We start from the raw sequence: 25345 nt of genomic DNA on the forward strand, positions 1-25345 counted from the left end.
TTTGTTGGAGATTGTTAGTAAAGTCAAAGTTTAAGATTATGAGTTGACCAAAGATCTTTCACTTTTGTCATTGAAGGCTCTGGCAAAATTTAATAGTGAGTAGATAAATTAGTTTTCAGAGGCTTACATGAATTTAACATAGAGGGGAGCACTTTAGGTAGGGTTTGCCAAGAAATGTAGGGATCATGGTGAAAGAGCCTCAAACAAATTAATCTCAAGGTCAAAATTATTTTAGGAGGAAGGGGGGAGGGATGTGAGGCTCGAACCCATTAGCCTAGCCTAATGCCTGAACTAGGCTTGGTGCATTCTCTAAGATGGCCCAAACCCCAAATGAAAGAAAGAAAAAAAAGAAAACATGAACCAAGGTTTCTTTGTTTGAGTCGAAGGAAACCAACTCTGACTCCACTGAATGCCAGGAAATCCTGGCCTCCACCACCTATAAATCCTTCCGAAACCCCTTGGTGCACCATTGTCATTGAGCATCCCTCTTTCCTCTACTTCCAGAAAAAAAGTTTTCTCACCTTACCATCACCTTCCCTCACAGAGTCACCCTCATCAGGGCCTTACTGGAGCCAAGTACCGATGCAACCACCTATGCCCATCCTGGCCCTCCATTGAGCTGCCATGGTCGACCAAAATCTCATTAAGAGACTGTCAGATCCTACCGTCGAGCTCTATTTGAAGATCAATCCCTCTTTTTTTTTTATTTCCTCTTCTCCTCGCTCACCAGCCAACCGTCATCACCACCCCCGCTCACCGCCGCCCATCGTGGCCCTCCGACCAACGCCACCACTAGGCCAGCACCCTCCTTTGGTTTTGAGAGAGAACAACAAAGGATTCTTCCCTTCATTTTCTCTCTTTCTTTCTCTCTGTGCATAACTCAATGGACCCTGGCAGGAAGGTCCATATTCTCTCCATGGATCCCAATTTGACCCAATAGAAAGTCCGAGGCCAATATTGCCACCACAGTTCACCTCGGCCTTCGTCAGGCACCCTTGAACCTCCACCAATTGAGTCACCTACATCTGACCCACTCCAGCTGTTGGACATCATTACCCAGCCAGCCACATCCTTGCCCCTCCTCTCTCTCTCTCTCTCTCTCTCTCTTGTTTTTCTACCATTGGCCGTAATCACTTTATATTTTTTTTTTTCAGATTATTGTTTTCGGACTTGATCATAAAATGAGATGGTATAATTTCTATAAATTTTGCATGCTAACGTGATATTTAAGTCTCCATTTTTGTGAGTTGCCTATACCTTAAAAAATAATCCCCAGGAGACCACAAATTCCACTTACTAGACGATGAAATGAAAGTTCAACATATGTGCTCCAGGCTCTGCTTCCAAGTTAAAATACTGAAAAATAGCTCAAAAGAGCGCAGCAACAAATTTAATCACGGAATGCTGGGGGCTTGGTCACATCTGATATTGCATCTAGTTTCTATTGTCTACATATGTATAACTGATTCTCAGAATTATCAGTAAACCGTTATTTACAGTTAATGGAGTGTGAATCCTCTTACCTTGGGTGGCGTGTCACCAAATTTCTTGGAAAAAATTGTCCATCCTTACAAGCTGTTGCTCTATGATCATCCAGCACTCCTCCTGCCAATGGTGAGCATTAAGTGGACATAGGAGAAGATGGAGGAGGCTCCAAGTAGGCCAGAGTTGATTTGAAAGAGATGTCAGATACATCAAGCTCAGAAGCCTTAGCAGAGCTCAACTGGTTATGATGACCCATTTTATGGACAAGACGGATCAGATATTCAGTTATATCAGTCATCGGTGGACGGAATTCGGGTTCTGGCTGTTTACAGAAATTGATATAAGGCAAGAAGCTCAATCAGCAAATAATCAAAAAGAAATACAAGTCAAATTCCCAAAACCAAGCGCATGAGCTTCAAAATTTGATTGAAATTTGTAATAGAACCTTCTTAACTTTAGATCACCATATGAGTTTCAGGTCAGTCATGTATCCACTTCAGCATCTGTTTCTAATGTAGTGTAGTAATATAATGAGAAAGAAGTATGCTGGATCATTTTTCACTACTTCCATTTTAGTTTTTCCCTTTTCTATCCCCCCCTATCAATTTTTCATGCTCAGATAAGGTTTTGAACATCATGCATCCAAAAATCAGCATAGAGTAGATCACAGTCTGCAATGCTAACATCTAAAGGTTATAAGTGGAGCAAACCTGAATACAGAGCAATATGATGTCGGCAAATTGAGATAGGACCTTGGAAGGTATGGTGCCTTTGATTGTAGGATCAGTAATCCCTTCCAATGAGCTGAAGTCATGGAGACAAAAGGAAGACCACTTGACCAGATATTGCTCCTCTTTGCTTCTTGAACTATTATAATGACAGAAATGATGGTAAAAAAAAAAAGGAAAAAAAAATGAAAGAATGTCTGTAGGAGGACATGAAATGCATGCCTGTCAAAAGCCATTTTTCCTGTCAAGAGCTCCAGCAAAACTACTCCAAAACCATATACATCAGCTTTGGTCTTATCTACACCAGGGATATTGAGCTCAGGAGCAGTGTAACCATTAAAATCCATGGACAGTTCAGAAGCCTGTTTTCAAGTAAAGAAAGTTCACCAAGGGTTTTTTACCATGAAAAGAATAGGTTCACCAAGGGACAGAGCAATAATATCACAGAACATGGTAATACAAAACACATTTCCCTTAAAACAGCCCAAAACCAGAGTTCTTTTATGTACAGTTTACTTCTATCTAATACTTAAAAAAAAGAATTTAACAGATCTACATTCATTTATACTGCTCCTGCACTCATGAATAATGCTTCATTGCTAACTATAACTGTATTTGAAGTGCTCTTCTGGGATGTGTTGGACAGATTAAAAGAAGAAAATATAAAATTGTGTCATTTTTGTCTGAAGGTAAAAATCATTAGATGGAAATACTGCAGTATGAATGCCCAAATCTATTAACTAACTTTTCCCACCTTTCTCTTCTTATCCAGTGGAGCATCCACCAATCATCACCAACTACCAACAAGACAAACTCCCTCTGATATTGAGACACTGGAGGCTTCATATGTGAAATCCAGTATAATACCTTCAAAGTTCAGATTCTTGAACTAGGTTAAAGTAGCCAAATATACCACTAGCTTTGAGATTTAGGTATCCACTTCCCTGACAAATTTATTTAACTAAATATTCTCTTTTCAAGTATAGTAGTAAATATCCTTAGTTTTCACCATTAAACTTTATTTAGCATTTAGAACATGCAGTGAAGAAGAACTTGAGCAGTATTTACTTTTGGTTTAGTGCTAATGAGATGCCTTAGCACAGTTAGTCCACAGTCAGTGATATGGGGCATAAGCTCATCATCAAGCAAAATGTTGGTTGCCTTCATATTTCCATGGGCCATGGGAGGAGAGCATATCCAATGCATATACCTGCAGATGCCATGGAAATATAGACCATCATCAAGATTCAAGAGCCGAAAAAAAACCCAAAAAGAATTATATCTCTAGTACTTAAATATTTCATTAACATTTTTTTTTTTTGGAGGTTGGGGGGGAAGGGCACAATTCTTTCTCCATCATTGGTTCTTGTTTTTTTTTCCCTTTTTTTTCTCTTCATCGATATAGTAAGGCTAAGTTCCACTCAAAAATACAATCATCACGAAGACAATGGGAGTTAAAAAAGTAGAAATTTTTTTCTTCAAAAAAATAATAGAAATCTCAATGAACAAGAAATTCCTCATATGATAAAGTAGTAGTGTAACGACCCAAGAACTCACCCATAAAGGCTAGCCAAAAGGTATTATTTAGATTCCTTAGTTTTATATAAGTACCCAAAATCTATCTAGCATATAGCCAATATGGGACTAAACAGATGCCCGCATGAATCCTCACATATTTCTCCCGTTTAAGCCTTGGTATTCTTGTTAGGCTAAGAGTCCAAATCCATTCAAATCTAATCACAAGCACCATGATTGGCCTGTGGTCAACTCCAATAGATCCATGTTGCAGTGTCCCCTAGCCCACATAAGCCATAGGCCAAGTTTGCTCTGATACTATTTATAACAACTTAGAATCACCCAAAAAGGCTACCGGAAGGTATTATTTGGGTTCCTTGGTCTTGTATAAGTACCCAAGACCTACCAGTGCATAGCCGATGTAGGACTTAACACATGCCCGCATAGATCCTCATAAGTAGAAACATTATCATTATTAGTTTGAAGAGTTCATTCTTAGTATAAGAACATAGTAAGTGGAAGAGAAAATTATTTCATGTAAAATAAGAGCCATCAAGTTGAAGTGATCTATACATACTCCAATGCATGGGCAACACCAAGGGCAATCCTCACCCGAGCTTTCCACGAAAGAGCCTTATGCGTCTTATTGGCAGAAAATAAGACATCATGAAGAGACCCACCACCTGCATATTCATACACAAGAACATGCTCTCCATGATCCACAGAATAGCCTAAAAGCTTGGCAATGTTTGGGTGTCTTAAACGTGACATATTCCAAACTGCATCTAGAAACTCATCTTCTTCATATACAGCCAGAGCTACCAGGTCAATCTTTTTGACAGCTAACAGCTGAGAAAGCAAAAGAACCGATGCATAAGCTTCTGCATTAGAGTGCATCATATGCGAAAAAATAAATAGACAAATAAATAAATATATGCCACCATTGAGGGATAAAAGTAAAGTTCAACCACCATTCAGGATTATGATGCAGGAACATAGACAGTGATTAAAATGAAAATAACCATATTTGGATACAGTGATTAATATGAAAATAACCATATTTGGGAATAAAATATCCATGTTTCTCCCAGCATATAAATTAAATAGTTTCGACACAAAAACATGGTCCATCACTAGAACTCATAAAAGACAGTCATATTAACAAGAACCGATGAAAGAAAAACAAAATTTATATTATAATTTTATGTATTCTTTAACAGAAAATAATCATATTAATGACCACATATCTGCACAACAAACCGGCAGTTATAAAATGATATTGCACATAAAATAGCATCAAGACCTTTTTACAGTTGGTTATACGTGCTGACCACACCTGCCTGGTGTTCTTTAACTGCCCTCTTGAAAAAATGCATCAAAAATAAGAATTATGCAGTTATGCCTAGCTCTCTATGTGTATTACCTCAATGATGCCAAACAGCTGACGTTTGAAAATACTAGCTAAGCCTCTTTTGATATGGTTATGGTTGCCATGTTAAAAAAGTTGCATTATGCATATAATTACCTGCCCATCAGGAAATTCAGCTTTGTAAACCTGGCCAATTAAACCCTCTCCAAGAAGGTTTTCCTCGCTGTAATTATTTGTGGCAGTTAGAATTTCTGAAGCTGAGTAAAGCTTTGCAGTCAGCAGATTTCTGGATCTCCTCGAAGAACTTTTTCTTTTAGACATTCTATGGGGTTTTGCATAACGAACTGAGGGAGGCCTCGTAGCAGTCATGCGAGGAGAAACCCAGGGGCATCGATCTAAGTTCACTTCTGATACTGCAAAAGAAGCACAACCATAATCATGATTAATCAGAGAATGCAGCTAAGATGAAAGACAGCAGGTTATGCAGCTATTAACTTTCTATTGCATGTTTGACTGTGCATTTACAAAATTAACACCCAAATCTGAATGCTGATATAAAATATAAAATTAAGCTGTGTCTGTCTGTCAGAGAAGATGGCGACTGTAGACGTACGTAGACAAGTCATTTGTCCAAAATCTACAATACACCATGAGAGTGTCCGGGTAGAATTGTTCTGTCAAGCTAAACAAAAAAGACTACATGTATGTTCCAAAGGTAAAGTTTTAACGAATAGGAACCTGTGAGGCCCAACCTCGTGGGGGTCGGGCCAAGCCGGCCCAATGCCAAGTGAGGGCCCGAAGGCCCTCTTTCCATTCAGAATAGGGCAGAGCCCGGGTGAACCATGGCTAGTGGGAAGAGAGGAATAGGGCATAGCCCGGGTGAACCATGGCCTAGGTGAACCATGGCCTAGGTGAACCATGGCTAGTAGGAAGAGTCCTCCACCATGGGCTCTGCCAGAGGCTAGGATAAGCCTAGCCTCCACTTCTATTTAAGCCATCGACCCTCCCTAGTTCATCCTCATCGGAAGATCCTCGCATATGCTGCCGTCTTCTTTTCTTTTTCCCCTTTGATTGCCAACTACCTAAGCTCCTTGTGCTCGCTGGAAAACGCAGCCAAGCCTCACCAGAATTAGAGGTATGACCTTGAATCTCCTTCTCCTTTGTTTCCATGTTCATCAACCTCATCGCTGGCCAACTTTTCATCGGAAAAATCCGTAAAAGACGGAGCTTTGTTCATCTCCTGTTTTCCGATCCAAAAACCACTTTGCTCTTCTTTTTCCGGCCTCCTCCGCTGCCGGCATTTGTCGCCGGAGATGGGGGCTTATTTCCTTTGATGCCTTGGGCCATCATCGGAGCCCCATCGTCGGAGATCATGAAGGAAGAAAAAGAGGGGACGAAAGCCCTGTTTTCGGCCCTTTCTTCCTCTTCTTTTTGTCACCAGCCGCCCTATCACCGCCGCCAGTCGGCTTTGTCGCCGGTCTTCCGGCTGTCAACCACCACGGCCACCTGACCTTGGCCCTCACCTCCTCCTTCCTCTTTCTTCTTCTCCCTCTCTTTCCTCTTCTTTTCTTCTTTGTTTTTCTGCATTGTTTCTCTCCCTTGTTTCTCTCTCTTGTCCCTCTTTCTCTCTCTATGTACGCTTAGAGATCTTGGTTTAAGATTCTGTCATGCTTTGTTCGGATCCAAGTTGACCCTGGGTGGAAGCCCTAAACCACCCCGGTACCCGGGCGGTAGGCCAACCTGTTACCTCAGCGTTGTGAGATCTCTTTGAAATTTGGTCATCATTGACTTTCATTGAATCACTTAAATCATGTCTAATCTGAATTAATTCAGTTCACCTTGTTCAAACCAACCCATGCAGTCGGGTACCACTATCTGATTGATATTGCCTTTCATCCATCCTGATTTGGGCATGAGGTCGTATCCCCAATAGTATCTTAATTTTTAGCTTTGTTTGGCTTCTAAGATAATAATAAAATTAATAATATTTTAATAATATTAAAACAGAAAAATCTAACTGCTCTAACTGAAGTGGGATTTTTGAAGCGAGAAGAGGTAAGTACCCTAATGCTTTAAAGTTCGTTTTCTGAACTTTCGGTAAAATAATAATTTAGTTTATTAAATTTGATTATGATATCTATTTTACACTTGGTTAAACGGGTCAGGTATGTTATTGCTACGATAGTAATTATTTTAAATTATATTATGTGTTATGTTATAAAATTTAAAAAATATGATTGGGCAAATTATGAAAAAAAATTGTTTTATATATATGTTTTCTCAGCATGACTATGATCTGGCCCAGCCAATGGAGATTATTCGTTGGCCATGTCGACTTGTAATCCATAAAAAATTGGTTTCGACGCCGCACCACTAGTGATTAGAATAATGGTATTTGGACACCGTACCACCGGTAGTTAAGGATAGTAGTGTTTGGCACTTTGTGCGACCTATGCCACTAGGTTACGTAGCCATAGCCTGTTGTTGGATTTCTAGTATTAGTTTATAAAAATAATAGTATATTTCAAAAGGAGATATATGTATTATTCGAGAATTGATTTATTTTTTAGTCAATATCTTGCTCTTTAACTTATTCTTTGGCATGTTTAGATCCCACTTTGGGATATTATGTCTCTTACTAGGCTAGTGTAGCTCATTATTATGTTTTTCTTATTTTTTCTTCAAATCCATATGCATGATTGCTCGGAACTTGGAGAGTGCTTTAGATCTTTTAAAGATACTTTTAGTTATTGAAGTTTTAGTCAGACTAGTTAGAGTATTTTATTTGATTTATGTTAATAGTTAGCAAATGTTGACTTATGTCACTTTGAAACTATTGTAAGAATTATTTGAATAAGTTCTTGATTAAATAAATTTTCAAAAATTATTATTGCTTTGATATAATCTGCAGCCTTGTATACTTGTATGGTCCGCCATATAGGTATGCAGCGTCTATTATGCTCCAGGTATGGGGCGTGACAAAACCAACCTTTGACATTTAGAACAAAGCAAAACAGGCATGTAGAGTTAGAGGAGAAGATTAGGACAACAGAGAACAAAGGAGAACTTTTAAGCAATTGAATCTTTTTGAGAAAATTTAGTAATTGAATCTAAAGTTAAAAGATGCGATTAAATGTAATGAGGTACCATTATTTTTGACTAAGCAATTCTTGATGCAAATAAGCAGAGGAGAGCAAGAGAGGAGCAATTAAATATGGTGCAACAGATCATATTAGATTAAATGGAAGTTTATAGGAGATTAGTTATGATTGTAAAGCTCAGTCCAGCTCTTTCTTCTTAAGATGGCTGCAGCTGTTCTGTATGCAAACACAGATAATCTTCACAAGACTAACTGCTAGAGAGACCAGGTAGATAAAATGGTCGGTATTGCAAGATGAATGCATACCAAACATCCAAAATCAAGAACTCTATGATATTCTATAAAATTGACAGGTGCGAATTGGATGAATAAAAAATAAGGTTCTCTGAGAAAGCCTAAATGCTTGCCTGCCAAAAAATGCAGTGACTGATAGTTACCTGAGGGTGTTGTAACTGGAAGAGAATGAAAAGAGTCACTAGTGCTCTTAGAACCATCAAGAGCACTTTTGTGAGATCTGTGACTGTTTACAAGGGCAGCAGCAGCAGCAAGCAGAGCCACCAAAACTAGACCACCAACAGTGCTGGTCATCACTCCCAGGCCTACTCTTTTCTGATTATGACCCCCTTGTATAGAAGAAAAGCTGAAAGAACTTGGTGTAACTCTAGGGCTACGACTGGCATTCCTATCAGCTGATGACACAGGGGAATGAGCACTTCCGTTTCTCAATTGTTGAGGAAATGTGTAACCACCTTGAAACAGGTTCCCATTGGTCCTGAATAGTTGATAAAGACAATGGGAGAAGGTATACGATGTCATATAAGAATCAGAGGAAGAAGAATTATAGACAAAAATATCAATTCATAACTTATATATAAAATAATACCTCAATTGCTGAATAAATTCCAATTGTTTTGGCAAATATCCGCTGAAGTGATTATTCTCGAGGAAACTGAATAGATATAATACCCAAAAACCACAAAGTAGTCATTTTTTTTATTTTAAAGGAATCGTATGGCCACTTACATGAACTTTAAATAGGTGAAGCTTACAGAATAGATAGCGGGAGGTTTGCTAAAAAAACAACAGATCCAGTGAACTCATTATCTTGTAAATAACTGTCATTAAAATCAGAAACGACAAATTAGTAAGATGCTTGTTGCTACTTCCACTGCAATAATTGTGGCCATTGTCACACTTACAGTGCATGAAGATTTGTCAATGAACTAAACGAGCTTGGTAGATCACCAGTAAAGTGGTTGAATGATAAGTCCCTGAAATTGCAGCCACTTGAGCTGGACCGACTCTAAAAGGCAGAGCTATGACATCTAAAACAATAATAATAATGGAAAAATAACACAACAGCACAGGCTTCTACTGTTAAAAACCTACATAATCAACTTCACCACTTTGTTTTTTTTTCTAATAATGCATTTAATATAATTCATATCCAATGAGAGTTTTGTTCAATCAATGCCAAGTCCAATACAACCAATATCCAGAAGAAGCAGTATGAAATCTTACAGTATTTCTAAACTCTGCATGTCTGTAAAAACATTTCCGATGGGTCCAAAGAGAGAATTATGGCTCAGATTCCTACACATAGGAAAAGAAGAACGATATATGCATCAAAAACCAATTTCATGTTACAGTCACAAAACTATATGGCAGCTGAGTAACTCACAAGTGCTTGAGAAACTTTAGGGAAGACAACGAGAATGGGATGTTCTGAGAAAAAATATTCTCAGCCAAGTTTCTGCGGCTAGAAAGACTAAAGTAAAGAAACAGAAGAGAAAAGGGGAGATAACTTTCTCGAGGATTTCAAATAAAACAAAAAGAAGCATACATGTAGGTTGCATTCGGGGGCAAACCATAAGGAATTTCTCCACTAATATTATTTTGACTCAAATCTCTATTAAGACAAAACAAACAACCATCAAGAATCACCACATTTCTTCCAAAATTACATCATCAAAGACAAAAGCTCTCAGCGACTAATGTTAAGTTGTTAACTCACAGCTCTTTCAAAGATGGGAGAGTAGATAGATGGGAACCAAGAAACCCACCAACTCCCAGCCCTTTAACCTTTCTGCACCAAATAGAACAAGATCGGACCAGCCCTTTCCAAAAAGAAGCAAAATTTATCAAGATTAATCACCAAAAATTCAGGAAAAAAGCGGAAAATTACATGGAAATAACTGATTGGCCGGAGCAAGAGACCCCTCTCCATTGCTCCTCGCCGCAGGGGTCGCCTCCGGTGGCTTTCCACCCGGTCAGCTGAGGCGGGGCGTTGAGCGAGCCATAGAGAGCTTCGAGAGCTGAAACTGGAGAAGCCAAGAAAAGACGAAGGGCAAGAAGCCATTAGCGACGTTAGAGATCCGAAAGCGCACCTTGCTTTCTTTTTGCCCCCAAGATTTGTTCTTTTACTATCTACATGGGTTTTTATTTACTTTTTGTTTCGCCCATCCAATTAGTGGCCCCTTCCGCCATGACGTGATCTGTGGAAGGGCGATGACCTCGAGGCAAATATGACCGTGCGATCAAGATCAGACGGATGGAATTACTAGAACTTAGAAGTTCATGCACTTGCCGATTTTCGCACAGGAATACCGAATTGCCGTGCAAATATCTCGAATTAAAGAACATAATTTTTTTTTTTTCAAGAAAAGGAGAAATTTGGGTTTACCATCGAGGGGATCGGTAACCGCGGAGGTAAAGAAGAAGGGATTAATCGCCGCAAGGAATAAGCAGAAGAAGAAAGACGCTATCAGAAGCGTCGGATTAGCTCGACCCATCCTCCTCCAGCTTCACAGAAATATTTTAAAACAAAAAACATTATAAAGATTACAAAAGAGAGGATTTAAATCAAGAATCTTTTGAGAACAATTATATCCAGAATTAAAGAACTGGATTCAAAGGAAAGGAAGAGAGAAAGACAAGAGAAATTTAAAGAGTGCTTTTATGATTCAAGAAAAGATATTACGATCAAGAACTATAATATTCAAAGAAAAAGAAATGAAACTAAGCACAGAAAAAAAGAAAAAGAAGAAGAAAACGGGATCCAGAACTCACCCTCGAGCTACAGTGTAACGAAGGAGATGAACAATTCCTTTGAATCTATCTAATAGAAAAGACGCAAAGGAGGAGGAGGAAGGAGTGAACTCAAAACTAATAGCCAAGATTGAGAGAAAATATAAGAATTTTTCAGTAATTTTTTCTTTTTGTTTTGGTAAACTTCGTGGCTATTTATGTTAGTCCAAAACGGGCGGAGTCGAGCGGGGGGCAGGGGGTTATTTCAGGCGGTGGGGGCGGAGTCGTTCCCAGCTAGAGACAGCGCGTGCCAGGTCATCATCCACGTCAGCCTGACCGTTAATGACACTTTTGAATGAGATGTGGCAGTAGGGACGCGGTGGCGGGTGGCCGCTTGATTTCATAGAATAAAAGGAATAACGAATTCATGAATTCAAAGCTCATCTCTAGATAATCATAGGTTGCAAACATAGTGTTAGTAACATAATTCACTGTACCAACTCAAACCAAACGGTACGAAATATACCGTACCATATCAATTGGATACTAATATATGGTACGGAATGCAAATTGATGTTCGGCATGCCAAAATATTCTATATCATATTGTACCGCACTATGTCAGTATGAGGCATCAGTACGGAGTTCGATATGGAGACGGTAAATCTTGATTGGTAATATTACTAGTAGATAGCTCCTTTTTTTTTTTTTTCCTTTTTTCGGGACGTAGAGCAGTTTTTTATACCACCACCTAGGATTGAACCTAGAAGCTCTCCTATGGAGAGATGGTGCCAACCAGCTGAACTCATAGCTGTTAGCAAAGACCAGATGGCTATACTACCTAAGAGATTGGGATAAAGACTTTGAGTTTTGTGGGAACGTACAAAAGAATTGATCGTGGTATATTCATATTACTGCTAACAATAAATAACATGCGACATTTATGCTTTATCCCCCGAACATTTAGTTTCATTTGATCTAAACGTAACATTGCATGAAGTAGCTGATATCATCTTTTTGACATCTCTTATGTTCTAAAGATTTTTCTATTGAATTGCTGGTATATACGGCTTGGCGTACATTTTAACATATAATTTCTTTCGAGATTTTAAGCAAAGATGGGTACCTCTTTGATGGTTTTTTCAGGCTTCAAGACATTTCATTTTGAAACTTAGAGATGCAGGAGCTTAGAATTCCTAGAACTTAAATGAGTCCTAAAAAGGTTGTTTGAACTGTAGTTGCTGGAAGTCACTATTAGAAGCTCATACGAGATCGGTATGACTTTTAAGTAATTATACCGACAGTGTGGCCTTTGTGTCCTCGTTTCCTTCAAGAAGACAGATCCGGCTTTAAATACAACTGTAGAAAACCTCACATGAGATCACTAACAGAGCTTAACAACATCCTTTGGTCAATTCCCTATCATTACTATCACAGAAAAAGCTTAATTTTGCCTGCTAGTTAATTGCTTAATTAGCCTTTCTGAAAAAGGCAAGGGGCAGACCCTGCCATCCTGAAATCAAATTTCTTGGAGCAAGGCTAAACCATCTATCACCTCATAGTCATCTTCATGCTCAAGTATACCGAAGCTCAAACTCAAATTATGGGTAAATTAGTTAGCAAACAATAAGTTACACTGTATGTGTCCTTTAAGCCACATTCCTTGGGACTCTTTTCGATTTTCTTTTATACAAATAGACAGATCTGCCGATATCAGGGACTATCATACAGTTGCTCCTATTAGCTTTTGTCGTCGGTGGGCGGACATCCTCCTGCATAAACGTTTGCAGCTCTCAATCTTGCCTATGGAACAGCACATAAAGCATATAATTACTGGACATAACAACAACGAATCGAGTTTTACCTACAAAATTAAAAAACAACTTGCTGCACTCATTGAAAAATCTTCTTGCAATGTACTAAAAAAGTGAATGAACCATTATAAAGTGTTTCAGGTTCATGAACTCCCAAGATAGAATCACCACATGGGATGAAAGTTGAAGTTTGTGCTGACAAGAATTCAGAAGCATTGGGAGAAACATAATCAATGGTACAAAAAGCTTTTTCTGCACTAAGAGCAAATCGGTCTAGAGGGACCAATGAACCACATCATCAGAATGGTCCATGCATTGCCTGCTTCCCTGCAGGGCCAGCTCAAGCTCACCCGAGAGCTGACTGTTACCCAGTTGGGTGACTTCGCCCAATCCCAACTCATGTTGGACTCCCAGTGAGCTGCTGCCACCTTCATGACTTCTAAATCCCGATGAACTTGCTACATAATTGTTCGAGAGAACTGGCTGAGCCCTTGGTGCTCCACTGAAGCTGCTGCTTGCTGTGATGGTTGGAGCTCGATCGTTCCTAGTAGCAGTGCCGCCCCATGGCAGATTTGACAGAAGAGAGAGAGCACAGGTGGAGTCTGACGCTCCTGAGAGACATCTGCTTGCTGGAATTTCTGGAGAGGAGAGCAGAGCCTGACCAATGGAGTCATGCATGTATTGGCGGGCCACATGCGGTGCCACCTCACTGGGTGGGGGAGCTCCTAAACTGCCCTGCCATTGATGACTAGACACCCCATCACCAGCCCGAACCATTGACCATACTTCTCGTGGGGTTTCTGGTAGCCTTGGGTGAGTGAAATCCATACCAAAGCCTCTGAAACTGCTGTTATCCTCTGTTTACAGTTTCATAAGTTTCTTTTAAACCAAAGGACCATGAAAAAGAATGAAATCTCTAGAATATAAGCAAATTAGTTCTGACGCGTCTAACCATGAAAAGATGATGACAGACGTCCGATGCGTGATGATGGGGGCGCAGGCGGTGGCTTCCTTCTGCGCTCATTGTGGCCTGCCAGACGTCTGCGGCAGCTGCGTTTCCCTTGGTCAAATTCAGGTAATTGGTGAAACCTGCAAAAATATATCGACAAAATCTGTCATTAAGCTGCATTATCCAAGGCATCAAATGCAATAAAACCTAAGCAAAATAAACTGGTAATACCCGCAAATACACTTATCATAATATAAAAATTTCGTATCATTGTCCTTACAAACAAATGGTTTCCCTCTGATAACTATTTTTTGAATCCACTTTCCCTTTAAATCGATTTGGGATCTTACTCTGACATTTAGTTCAAGGCTTATGGATGTCACAATAGCTTAGACACAAGGTAATATTCTTTTATCTTAAAGATGACTCTGTGTTTGAAGAAAAGTTCTAACAGACGTCATGATGCACAATTGGACAGCACATTGAAGAAGGGACCTGAATGAAAGCCAGTAATCTGCTTTGCCAGAAATGAAGTATATAGGAAAAGGCCGACTACCTAGTTGCAGAGAACAATGAGATGATAATAGGCGACAGTAAAGTTGCTTGTCAGTATCAATTAGAACAACGGTCTGAGAAAGAAAATACAAGCAGCTTAACTTGTGCTGTACATGGCAGAGCAAAGAACGAGAAACAGCGGAGCTAGAAAAAATTTGTTTATGATTCTCACATAAGAATAACAAAGCAAGTTGGACAGAAAGCTGTTCAAATTTTTAAGGAGGCACCAGGTAAACTCAAATTCAAATCAAAACTTGCCATGAGAGAGGATAATGCAACTCTTCTTAGGATATTTTTTTTCCAGCATTGGCCCACATGTACGAGAAAAATTAGATTCGAGATTAGCAATTTCAGTCTTTCAGGAAATGATGATGCTTTCTCTCAGTACACCATTATGTTTACCTGTTTCAGTTTTCATGTTCAGATTGCATAACATAGGATGGTGATGTGGGAGTAGTCCCCAAAATGAAATAGTGTGCCTAAGCTGCAGAAAAAACTCCTAGTTATCTGGATGGAAAAAATTGGATCGAATACTGAAGTACAAAACACTGCAGTGTAAGCTGGTTGGAATGACAAAATTATCCACATTGACATTCCAACACTGAACAGATAACCACCTCAAGCCATATAGAACAAGTGAAGACCATGAGGACCAAAAAGACTGAAGATAACCTTTTAACATAAAATCGTGATGTTATGTCCTAACTCCTAAGCAATAAGGCAAGTCCTAATTTCTAAGTTCCATAATATTAGTTCTTTGTTATTCCTAGTTTTTAGGATGCATCCACATCATCATCCATTCTAAACACCATAATCTTAGTAGCAAAGACAAGCATAATAGCACCTCAAAGGAATAGATTCAAGTCCAAAAAGATTAGATCATAGACAAATTTCCAAATTGATGTACACCATAATTTGTGTTGTCAACTTTGTCAAGTAGTTTTTTTCCCTCCATGCAAAAGTCATAAGACTCCAAAACCCCCATGAGATAGGGGGAAAAACACAAGAACAAAAGTACAAGAAAATGCAAAATCCCCATCCCATTTTTCCCCAGATATACTCAGTTAGAACTAACATAACGTTATATATTTAAGAAACAACCAGATTTTCTGCAGAAAGAGTTAAAACTTTTGAAATCATGAAATTTCAAATCTCAGAAAAAGCTGAGGAAAATATACAAGATTGGGGCAGAAACGTAAAGCCAGAGCTGAAAGCATGCAAACAATTGGGAGAAGGCCAGAGCTTATAGCCACAGCTCTTACCATCCAAAAAAGATCCATATAAACAAACTGATAGGTGAAAAATGAGCTTTTAATTAAAAAAAGATATCCATTATCAGTGACAGGTGACGACCAAACCAACCAAATCCAAAGATTACTCTCTGTTTCAAGTATCGCGCTTAAGTAAGCTGTAAGCCTTCCATCCAACTAACAACAAATAACAGTCCTAATCAATTTAGAAACAGCGAAACAAACCAAACAAATTGGACAGACAATCCCAATCAGCACCACCTACACAAGCTCTAGTCTAACCTCCACCCGTAGATTAGACTTAACAGACAAACAAAAACCAACAATATCCAAAAAAAAAAAAAGAGGTAAAAGGAAAATAATGTTCAAGCATACCAAACAAAATATAAAGATAGCATGTATCAAAAACTAAGAATGAAGCTTAAACTGCCCTTTAGCTCTATGAGTGAAACCATGCCTCCAAACCATCAGCTACAATAAAAATTAGTACAATCAAATCACAAATTTCAAAGCCTAAACAAACAAATTGGAGGCATTGAAACCCAAACAAACAAGATACGAACAGAAAAAACCAATTTATTAGATATTCTTGAAGAAGAAAGGCAGACATTCACGCTTCTCAAGTACCCAACAGGGGAAGGAGCCCAACTTACAGATAGAAGCTAAGAACTGAAAGCTAAAACAGATAAAGGGAAGCACAGCGCAGCTAACCTGCTGCACTGCTGACAGAACCTCTGCTCCAAGCCTGCGACAATGACCTTGGGGAACTTGGAGTGCATCCCACACACCTTATGCCTCCTGTAGTAGGCCTTGGCACCAGTGAGATCCACCTTGCACCCCTCCACCTGGCACCTGGGTGGCTGCTGCCTCCCTTGCACCACCCCCTTCCCTTTCTTCGGCGGCGCCGAGGCTGCCGCAGGGGTTGGTGAGGCCTTGGAGGAGCTCCCACCACCAACCCCATCCTCAAAGTAGATCTTCTTCCCGAACTGCAGCCCGTGGAGGGAGTCATCAGAGCCACAGGTCCCAGAGACAGCAAGAGAACTTGAGCCCATCTCCATCTCCACCACCTTCTATTGCTGCCCATCCAGAGCCATTGCGGGAGGGGTGCAAAAGTGACGTGGGCTTTCTTTAAGAGGTGGTGGGGGAGAAAGAAGACGGGTGGGTGTGGCTGGTTACATCTCCCCAAGACTTGGTGCTCTGGTACTATACTTAAAGCCAACACCTGCCATTTGGGCCATGCCAGCTTGGGTTAAACAGTACCACTGATGGACTGTCCAAAAAAAAAAAAACAAGGAAAAAGAAAAGAAAAGAAATCACTGAGAGTGATGCAACATGCGTAAGTAATTATGTATAAATAATTGAAGATGACAGCAACAGTATTTGATCTTTATTTGCTTGTCACGGAAAGTTCAGGCTTGCTTCTTTTGCTTTTGCTTGCTCTTCTATCTCCCAAGTACCCTGAGGACGCAAAAGTTCTTACCCAAAGTAGCTAAGGATGCTGGTAGATTTCTTCGAGACCTGAACCCAAAAGTCTTTCCTTTTAAGAATAAGGTCACTTCAGTACAAAGCACTCGAAGCATTTTTTTTTTAATTTTTGAGTGGGTACATTTGCTTTTTTTTAAGCGAAGAGGAGACGAGCTTTACGAGGTTTGAAGGGAGGGTAAATGATCTGAAAAGGTGGCTTTTTTATGGATCTATATGCAATACTTTGGGCCCCTGACATAATATTTTTGTGACTGTATGTGACTTTACATTTTTTATATATTTTTAACTTGTTGCGGCGGATTCTTATTGGGGAGAATTTTTAGATTGTGCTTTGGATTGCTGAGGACACTCCCGGCAACAAAAGATGGTACTAACTTTCTCTTTTATGATATATTTTTTAGTACCTATTTTAAAGAAAAAATTTTAAAGTGAGAGACTTCTTCTACTTCTACTATGGAGTCATTCCATAGTTAAAAAAAAAAAAAAAATCCACATAGCGTGCTCTTCCTTTCCTGCTTCAAATATATATTTTAGTCAGATAATACACACCAAATAAATTAGTTAGTCATATAGCAAGTTAATATACATATTTAGATAAATCAATACATAGTTTTTAGAACATGGTATTCACCAATATACATTATACAGTCGTGTGTTACATGCTTAATAAATTAGTTATTTAACAACTCAATATATATTTCTAAACAAATTGATATATAATTTACAGAACATCATATTTACCAATACATACTATGTAGGCATAGTTTTCATAACATTATATTCATCAGTATATAATATATGGTCAGATGATATCCATTCATTGACTTCTTTGATACACACCAAGTAGTAATCAAAATATTAAATACACAATTTTCAAAACATACCTTTTACTAGTACACAATATATAGTTAGGTGATGCATACTAAACAAATTAGTCATCTAGCAAGCCAATACATATCTAGGTAAATTAATACATAGTTTTCTAAACATGGTGTTCATCAGTGCCAGTACATAGCTTCCTAACTTGATCTAATATTGTGAGGACCCACATTTTTGGGGGGAGGCCTGGGCCGGCCCGACACATGAAACGGGAGGGAGACTCTCGAACAGAGTCTTCCCTCCCTTGTTTCATTTGCTTCCCGAATCCACCGGAAGAGAAAGGGAAAAAAAAAACAGAGGAAAAGAGAGATCAAATCCTACCTATTTTGCATCATTCTTTATCTATAAAAGATCCCTTTCTCCTCATCCTAGGGCATCAACCGGGTGCCGTTCAAAAGAAAAAGAAAGAAGAAAAAAAGGGATCCGTGAGAAACTTGGGTTGTTCGCCGCCGATCTTGCCGGAGGAACTCGCCGGAGGTAAGGTGAGCAGTGAGCACCCTCTCCTCCTTCTTCTTTGTCTTTGGGCCACCGACTCCTTGTAATCGGCCGGCAAGCCGTCGGACTGATGGGGGAAAGCCGAGCCTCTGATCGGCCCTCTTCTTTTCCGTTCCGGCCGACTGTTGTCGGGCGTGGCACCACCATGAGCCGACGACCATGGGGCGTCGCCGGCCATGGACCGCCTGCTGCCAGGCACCTTTCCCCTTTCCGTCGGGAAGAAGGAAAAAGAGAGAGAGAGAAAGGGAGTTTATTTGGGTTTTCTTTTTCCTTTCCCTTTTCTCTTATTATACTTTTTCTTCTCCCTCTAGTTGGGGGTTTTCCCTCTAAACTTGGATCCAGAGAGATCATTGTTTTGAAGGTTCTGGGTTGTCATATATTTTGGGTAACTTTTTAATATTGACTTGGTTCTGTAGAGGAACAATCTGTTGGACGAGAGGACGTTGAGCAGGATTCTGTGCATACCGATTCTTTATCGCCGTGAGGGCGGGTGATTGGTTGTCTGAGTTTTCAACAAAATGTAAAGATCCTTGTACGCCAATCTTGCATGATATAATATTTTATACTTAGATATGTATGATATGCTATGATCCAGACAAATTAAAAATAGTTTTATATTAAATTATATTTTGATCGTGTTGGCTCGTGATTGATATTATGATCGTATTCACTTGTGGTTGGTATCATGATGGATGCATGTATGCACAATCCTACACCTACATAATTGGACTGATGGATGTGGTGCTCTAAACTAACCATGTAATAGCTCCGTCACGGGCTGGAAACGTAACCGTGGTTAGTCTAAAGCCGGAAATAAATAAAAAGGAATTGATGTGTGGATGTAAACTGGATTGTATGAAAATGGACTTTGAGTTTATCTTGTTATTATGGCAAGCCCCGTCACAGGCTAAAAATGTGGTACTTTGGTAGGCCCCCTCACAGGCTAGAAATGTGGAACTATAATGTGCAGGCCCCGCCACAGGCTGAAAATGTGATACTTTGGCAGGCCCCTTCACAGGCTAGAAATGTAGAATTATAATGTGCAAGCCCCACCACAGGCTCAAAATGTGATACTTTGGCAGGCCCTATCACAGGCTAGAAATGTGGAACTATAATGTGCAGGCCCTGCCACAGGCTAAAAATGTAATAATTTGGTAGCCCCACCACAGGTTGAGAAATGTGACTGAGATTTGACCCAAAGTCGGAAAGATAATTAATCCGGATCAAGTTGAAGAAAAGACATTGAAACTATAATACATGTTTATGAGCTATCATATGCTATATCATTCTTGTGTGGCTGGACTTTTATTGATGTTTGATGTACATACTTATATTGATTATTTGAGCTTTGATAGCTGGTTTATGACTTCATGGTATGTCCATCAACTTGTCGTGGTTTTCAGATTTATATTATTATTGTATTGGTGTGGATGTGTAGCGATTTTTACTGCGCTGTAAAGCTCATTCCCTTTTCTTTTTTTTTTTTATCAGAGTTGCATGATGCTTAGATTTGGACGGGATGGGCGCAGAGTGCAAGTTTCAGAGTCATTAGCTAGTTAGTTTGTTTATGCTTCCTTGATAACGATGAACATTTGAAGATCTTGTAATTGAACTAATTTGTTTATTTGAACATGTCGGACTTGCCTATTTGAATTACTAAGTTAATTATAGATTTATTGGAATTTTTGTTAATCATAGGCCTTGCATGATCTTTAGGGCACTGCTCTAAGGCTCATGCGGCCGGTCGCGTACCAGACATGGGTGCTGGGTTCGGAGCATGACAAATATAAGAATTTATATACATGTTATTTCTTAGATTCAATAAACTCTTAGGTGCAAAGATAATGCAAAAAAGAGTAGAATTTGGACGAGAAAAAAGACACTTAGGAGAAGAAGAAAGACTTCATGGATGGGAGAGATAGCTTGATAAAAAAGAAAATAGATGGAGGGACTTGAGGAGGAAGATAGATGATGCATACGATCACTTTTTGTGGACGGTCTTTCTTAGTGTGTGCAATTTTTTTTTTATTTCTTTTTAAGTTACAGAATTGACAAATTTCGTTAGTAGGAGTCTTATCCCTGTTTAACTTTTGGATTGCCTCTTTTATATGGGTGCTAGAGAAAATATGGCAAAATAGAAGTCCCACCCTATATAATATTCCATAGTGCCCGTTCCCTATGATTTTTGTTCCTTTTCTACGAGTCAGAAGTTTTTGGCCACCTTGTCCTTGTCGTTGATGGGGCTTATTGGGGGTTGGACGCTGACCTAGAAATTGATCAATTAGGACTCGTTTGGTTTGAGGAAAGAGGAGGGGAAAAAATGTTGTCAGCAAAAAAATAGAGAAAAGCCTTATATTTGATTGGAGTTTTCAAAAAACATAAATAGAAAAAAGCTTTTTCATGGGAATAATTTTTTCATATTTTATAAAAAAAATTCATATAGGGTATGAAAAAATTTATACAGAAAAAGGTAGCGGCCTGCATTGTGACAAAACTGAACTTGAGAAATTTAAAAACTGAGATTGGGCATAACATAAATTTCTGTAATCTAAACAACAACAATTGTTCCTTTAGCAGCTTTTACATTAAAGGGAATTTTGTTTCAGTGCTCTATATTAGAAAAAGAGCTTGTGTGTGTGTGAGAGAGGTGAGAATAGTCCAACTTTAGCTTCTCCCTGACCAATGTCGACGTTATTTTTTATAAACCAATTGAGCACCACCATCTCGATAGTTGATGCCATGGATTGATGTCATTTTGATTTACTCCAAATGCGGATCCTCTGTGTCATCGCCAAGCTCTCATAGGCACCAAAAAATAAATAGATCTCTGGCCCAACAACTGCCTTTACAGTTTACCACACCACCATAAAACTTTTGCATGTTTTTTTTTTCGATGAACACATGCGTTTTTTTATTTCATTGTCCACAAAAAGTGTTCATGTGAAGTCATCAGCCTCTTGGCAGTCTATTGTCAAATTAATCAGGTGATTGATGATTTTGCAGTTATCAAACATAGCCATTATCAAATATTATTGAAACCATAATCACTCCTCATCTTTGAGATTTAATTCCAGCGGAGAGGGGTTTTCATCCATACCGTACCAATCATACAATGTTTCAAGAAGATGCTTAGAGAGATTGCAGCACAGCATAAAAGATCATCGCATTCAGTCCCAACAAGTTTCACTTTTAGGCCCACTATCAAATAGCAATTGATCTTTTTTTTTTTTTTTTTTTTTTTTTTTTGCTTAAAAAATAGGGGTAGGGGGGAGGAAGGGACAAGCCCACCCCCGCGTAGCAGCCCCCAACTGGGCCCCCGCCCCGCCAGGAGAATATTCGATGCAGGCAGAAATGGCCGTGTGTTGGGCACCTCGACCGGTTTTACTCATACCCTCCCCACCCGTGGGCCCGGCTCAGCTACTCCTCTGAGCTCTGGCTCGAGTCCCACGTGTGAGTACGTCACACCCGGCACCACCCCGGCTACTAGCGGTTCAAGAGCGGTCCTACACCACAAGTCCAAGCAGTGGCCAAAGTAGTAAGCTCCGGTCCACAATTTAATCGTCGCCGCAGCGATTCGAACTTGGGACCTTGTGGTTAGAATTGCTGTTCAGTACCACTAGGCTACCACCTTGGTGGACAGACATTTTTAGTCCCAGCAAGTTTCAATTTTAATAGGACTCGTACGTTCTATTGTATATGCTGTTCACCTTGTGTTTACGAATAGTACATGCTTGGCCTGAGTCCCCATCACAGGCTACTTGTATTCATCTGTTGGCTTGGGAGGTGGTGTGCCAGCCCACTAGATATGGAGGTTTGGGGGTGCAGTCACTGTTGGTACGGAGGGAGGCTTTAGTGGCTCGTCATGCTGCTAGGTATGTCTTGGAGCCTGATAGTATGTGGTCCTCTCTGATGAGGGCCAAGTATGGGGCTTTGGCTGCTGGTGTGAGAGCTGGTCGCCGCCACTCCTTCGTATGGCGGGAGATGTGCGCCAGAGCTGGGGAGGTTCTACCGGAGATCAGATGGGCTATAGGTGACGGTCGCTCCGTGGATGTCCTGGAGGATTGTTGGGTGACTGCAGTGCCGATCAGCCGTATGCCGACCTTGGTGGACTCGGTGCGTCTGGCGGGCCGGAGGGTCAGTGATTTGTTGGATCCAGATGTGGGCGGATGGAGGGAGGGGCTGGTACGAGAGGTGTTTGGGGCGCAGCTGGCTGCGATGATTTTGGGTCTTCCGGTGCCTTTTCAGGGGGAGTCTGACAGGTTGGTTTGGGTGCCGTCGGGCCGATCACAGGTGCGAGCGAGGGATCTATACGCCCTTTTCAGTAGAGAGTCTCCTAGACGGATGGAGGGAGGCTGGATTTGGAGGATGCGGATTCATCCTCGGGTGGCGCTATTTATCTGGAAGGTGGCTTGGGGCTGCCTTCCCACCAGGAGTGTGCTAGTCAGGCGGGGCATGAGGGTTCCTCAGGAGTGTGTGGTGTGTCCGGATATTGAGGAGACCATTCAGCATGTGCTTTTGCAGTGCCCTAGGGCTCGAGAGATATGGAGGTCGTCTCCAGCACCTATTCCCCACTCCGTAGGGTCGACACAGGATTTCATACAGTTACTGCGGACTTCGGTTCGGAGCCCTAGGCTGGTGGAGGAGGGCATTATTAGGGCATACCTGGCCTACCATATCTGGTTGGACCGGAACGCCCGTTTGTTCGAGGGCAGGAGGATCTCGGCGAGGATGGTGGCAGAGAGAGCCGTGCTTCAGGCTGGGGAGGTTCTTTCTTGTTTTGGCGAGTCTTCACTTGGGATGACTAGGGACATCTGGGATACCCGCAGTGCTGTTTTAGCGCCCAGGTTTGCCATTGTGTCTTGGGTACCCCCACCCCCTGGTTATCTTAAAGTGAATTTTGATGGCAGTGTGGCGACGGACAGGAGGTCGGGAGGGGCAGGATTTGTTATCCGGGACCATTTTGGGAGTTTGGTGGCAGCAGGAGGCTGGGGCACGACGGGGCTCACGGTCGTTGGGACAGAGCTGTGGGCTGCTTGGGCGGGCATGTCCTATGCGCGGCAGGTGCTCGGGGCTAGCCGGCTGTACCTTGAGGGGGATTCCTCCATAGTCATAGATTGGATCCGGAGTGCTGATAGGTATGGAGATGGACATCCGCTCATTCGGGAGACCCGCAGACTGGCGATGGAGATGGACGAGTTTCAGGCCGTGCACATTTTTCGGGAGGCGAACAGGGCTGCTGACTGGGTCGCCTCCCATGTTGCACGACATTCTGGGGAGCTCCACTGGACATCCACAGTGGAGTTACCGCCACATTTGTATTTTTTATTTTCTTCTGATTTGGCAGGATGTACTCACGCTAGAGCTATATGAATTGCCGTTTTGACCAAAAAAAAAAAAAGTAAACAAAATGTCTCAGAACAGATGTGGTAAGGCTATGCCAACCGTTCATAGTATCTCACCAGAGTGATCGCAAACAAAGAAACCAACCCAATTCGCAGCCTTTTTGCCCTGCGGTAAACATGGCTCACCCTGAGGGTGGTCCACTCCCTGACATACTATCAGACATCTAGAAATGGTGGCTGTTTGTGCATCTTTGAGGTATGTCTATGGATCCAGCGAATGATGGTGGCCAAGTCACTCTCCAAATGAATGAAGTCCGTCCGCAAATAAGATCTTACATGACTGATTCTTACCATGCTGCCCTCAGCTCCGCTACAGAGGCAAAGATGTCATAGATCTAACTTCCCCCTGCAACAATGAGACGCGAGTCGGGGCCTTTGATAAAAATTCCGGCTCCTCTCGTGCTACTGCCATTAGATACATTGTTGTTGAAGTTAACTTTAAGAAAACCTAGGGGTGGAGACTTCCAAGAGATGAGGATTATTCTGATTACTATGGGAGCTGAAAAGGAGTCCTAAGTATCTCAAGATATCACAGACTCTCCAGGGGAGGGTATAAACTTAATCATACATATATATATATATTTGAAATTTAAGCAAACAGTATCTCGGTGTACATGCTTAATCATATATGTGTACATGCACTAAAATAAGTGGCAAACTGTTCAACAGGTTCTATAATACCATAAAAGATGCAATTTTGAACATAAAAAAAGATTCATATGCCATAAAATGTTTTGGGAAATGGTGCAATATTATATGATATTTTAAATGTTAATAATGCACAAGCAATATCAAGGTATCAAGGGTGGACGGGGCCTTGTTGGTCACACCTATTCTGCTTAACGACCACGGATTCTGAGTTTGACTCTTTACTGGTGCATCTCTAGCTAATAAGTTAGATTTGGATAATTACAATGTAGGCAAATCTCCGATTGCTTTCAAAAAAATATATATTAGCGTACACCTGATGTAAATTATGGACAGCTTGAAATATACCATTGACGTAGACAAGAATTGTGGACAAAGCTTTCCCATACTACTGCCAAACACCTTTACTCTTCCAATAAGTTAGGACTTCCAACATCACAAAAAGATTAAATACATACGTTCACTCTCTTGTACACTTCCTCTACCGTAAACTTTTCAAGGTCTATTTGGAGAGGATAACTAATTATAGATGTTGAGAAAAATAGATAATAGTGTGTGTGTGTGTGTGTGTGTGTGTATGTATGTATGTATGTATGTATGTATGTATGTATACATGTATGTATGTGAGCCATTTCTTTTTTTTTT

The 25345-nt window shown here is 40.5% G+C and overlaps 2 protein-coding genes across 2 annotated transcripts; both read right to left on the minus strand.

The window, feature by feature from the left end:
- Nucleotides 1-1324: 1324 nt before the first annotated feature.
- Nucleotides 1325-10345, minus strand: LOC103705384 (protein STRUBBELIG-RECEPTOR FAMILY 2-like; the record flags this gene model as incomplete). Its single annotated transcript, XM_017842326.2, has 14 exons — nucleotides 1325-1807; nucleotides 2196-2352; nucleotides 2436-2575; nucleotides 3282-3423; nucleotides 4306-4577; nucleotides 5254-5510; nucleotides 8635-8969; nucleotides 9081-9146; nucleotides 9247-9312; nucleotides 9397-9468; nucleotides 9719-9790; nucleotides 9879-9950; nucleotides 10041-10106; nucleotides 10212-10345. Coding segments are annotated over 14 exons (2037 nt in total), but the record flags the coding sequence as incomplete, so codon positions are not given.
- Nucleotides 10346-13084: 2739 nt separating this feature from the next.
- Nucleotides 13085-16980, minus strand: LOC103705385 (squamosa promoter-binding-like protein 17). The gene is made up of 3 exons (XM_008789082.4): nucleotides 16503-16980; nucleotides 13990-14126; nucleotides 13085-13894 (listed from the first exon to the last, which is right to left on the minus strand). The coding sequence occupies exons 1-3, from the start codon at nucleotides 16847-16849 to the stop codon at nucleotides 13311-13313; spliced, it is 1068 nt and encodes a 355-aa protein (XP_008787304.2). The 5' UTR covers nucleotides 16850-16980; the 3' UTR covers nucleotides 13085-13310.
- Between the last annotated feature and the right edge of the window lie 8365 nt (nucleotides 16981-25345).

Source organism: Phoenix dactylifera, chromosome 1 (genome assembly GCF_009389715.1).
Source record: "Phoenix dactylifera cultivar Barhee BC4 chromosome 1, palm_55x_up_171113_PBpolish2nd_filt_p, whole genome shotgun sequence".
Lineage (NCBI taxonomy): Eukaryota > Viridiplantae > Streptophyta > Magnoliopsida > Arecales > Arecaceae > Phoenix > Phoenix dactylifera.

Excerpts from the sequence above, each read along its gene's own strand:
- LOC103705385 (XM_008789082.4), bottom strand. The coding sequence starts at position 16,849 with ATGGAGATGGGCTCAAGTTCTCTTGCTGTCTCTGGGACCTGTGGCTCT. Across the intron at positions 14,127-16,502 it reads TTCTGTCAGCAGTGCAGCAG|GTTTCACCAATTACCTGAAT; the intron begins GTTAGCTGCGCT and ends ATATTTTTGCAG. Across the intron at positions 13,895-13,989 it reads TCTGTCATCATCTTTTCATG|AGGATAACAGCAGTTTCAGA; the intron begins GTTAGACGCGTC and ends AACTGTAAACAG.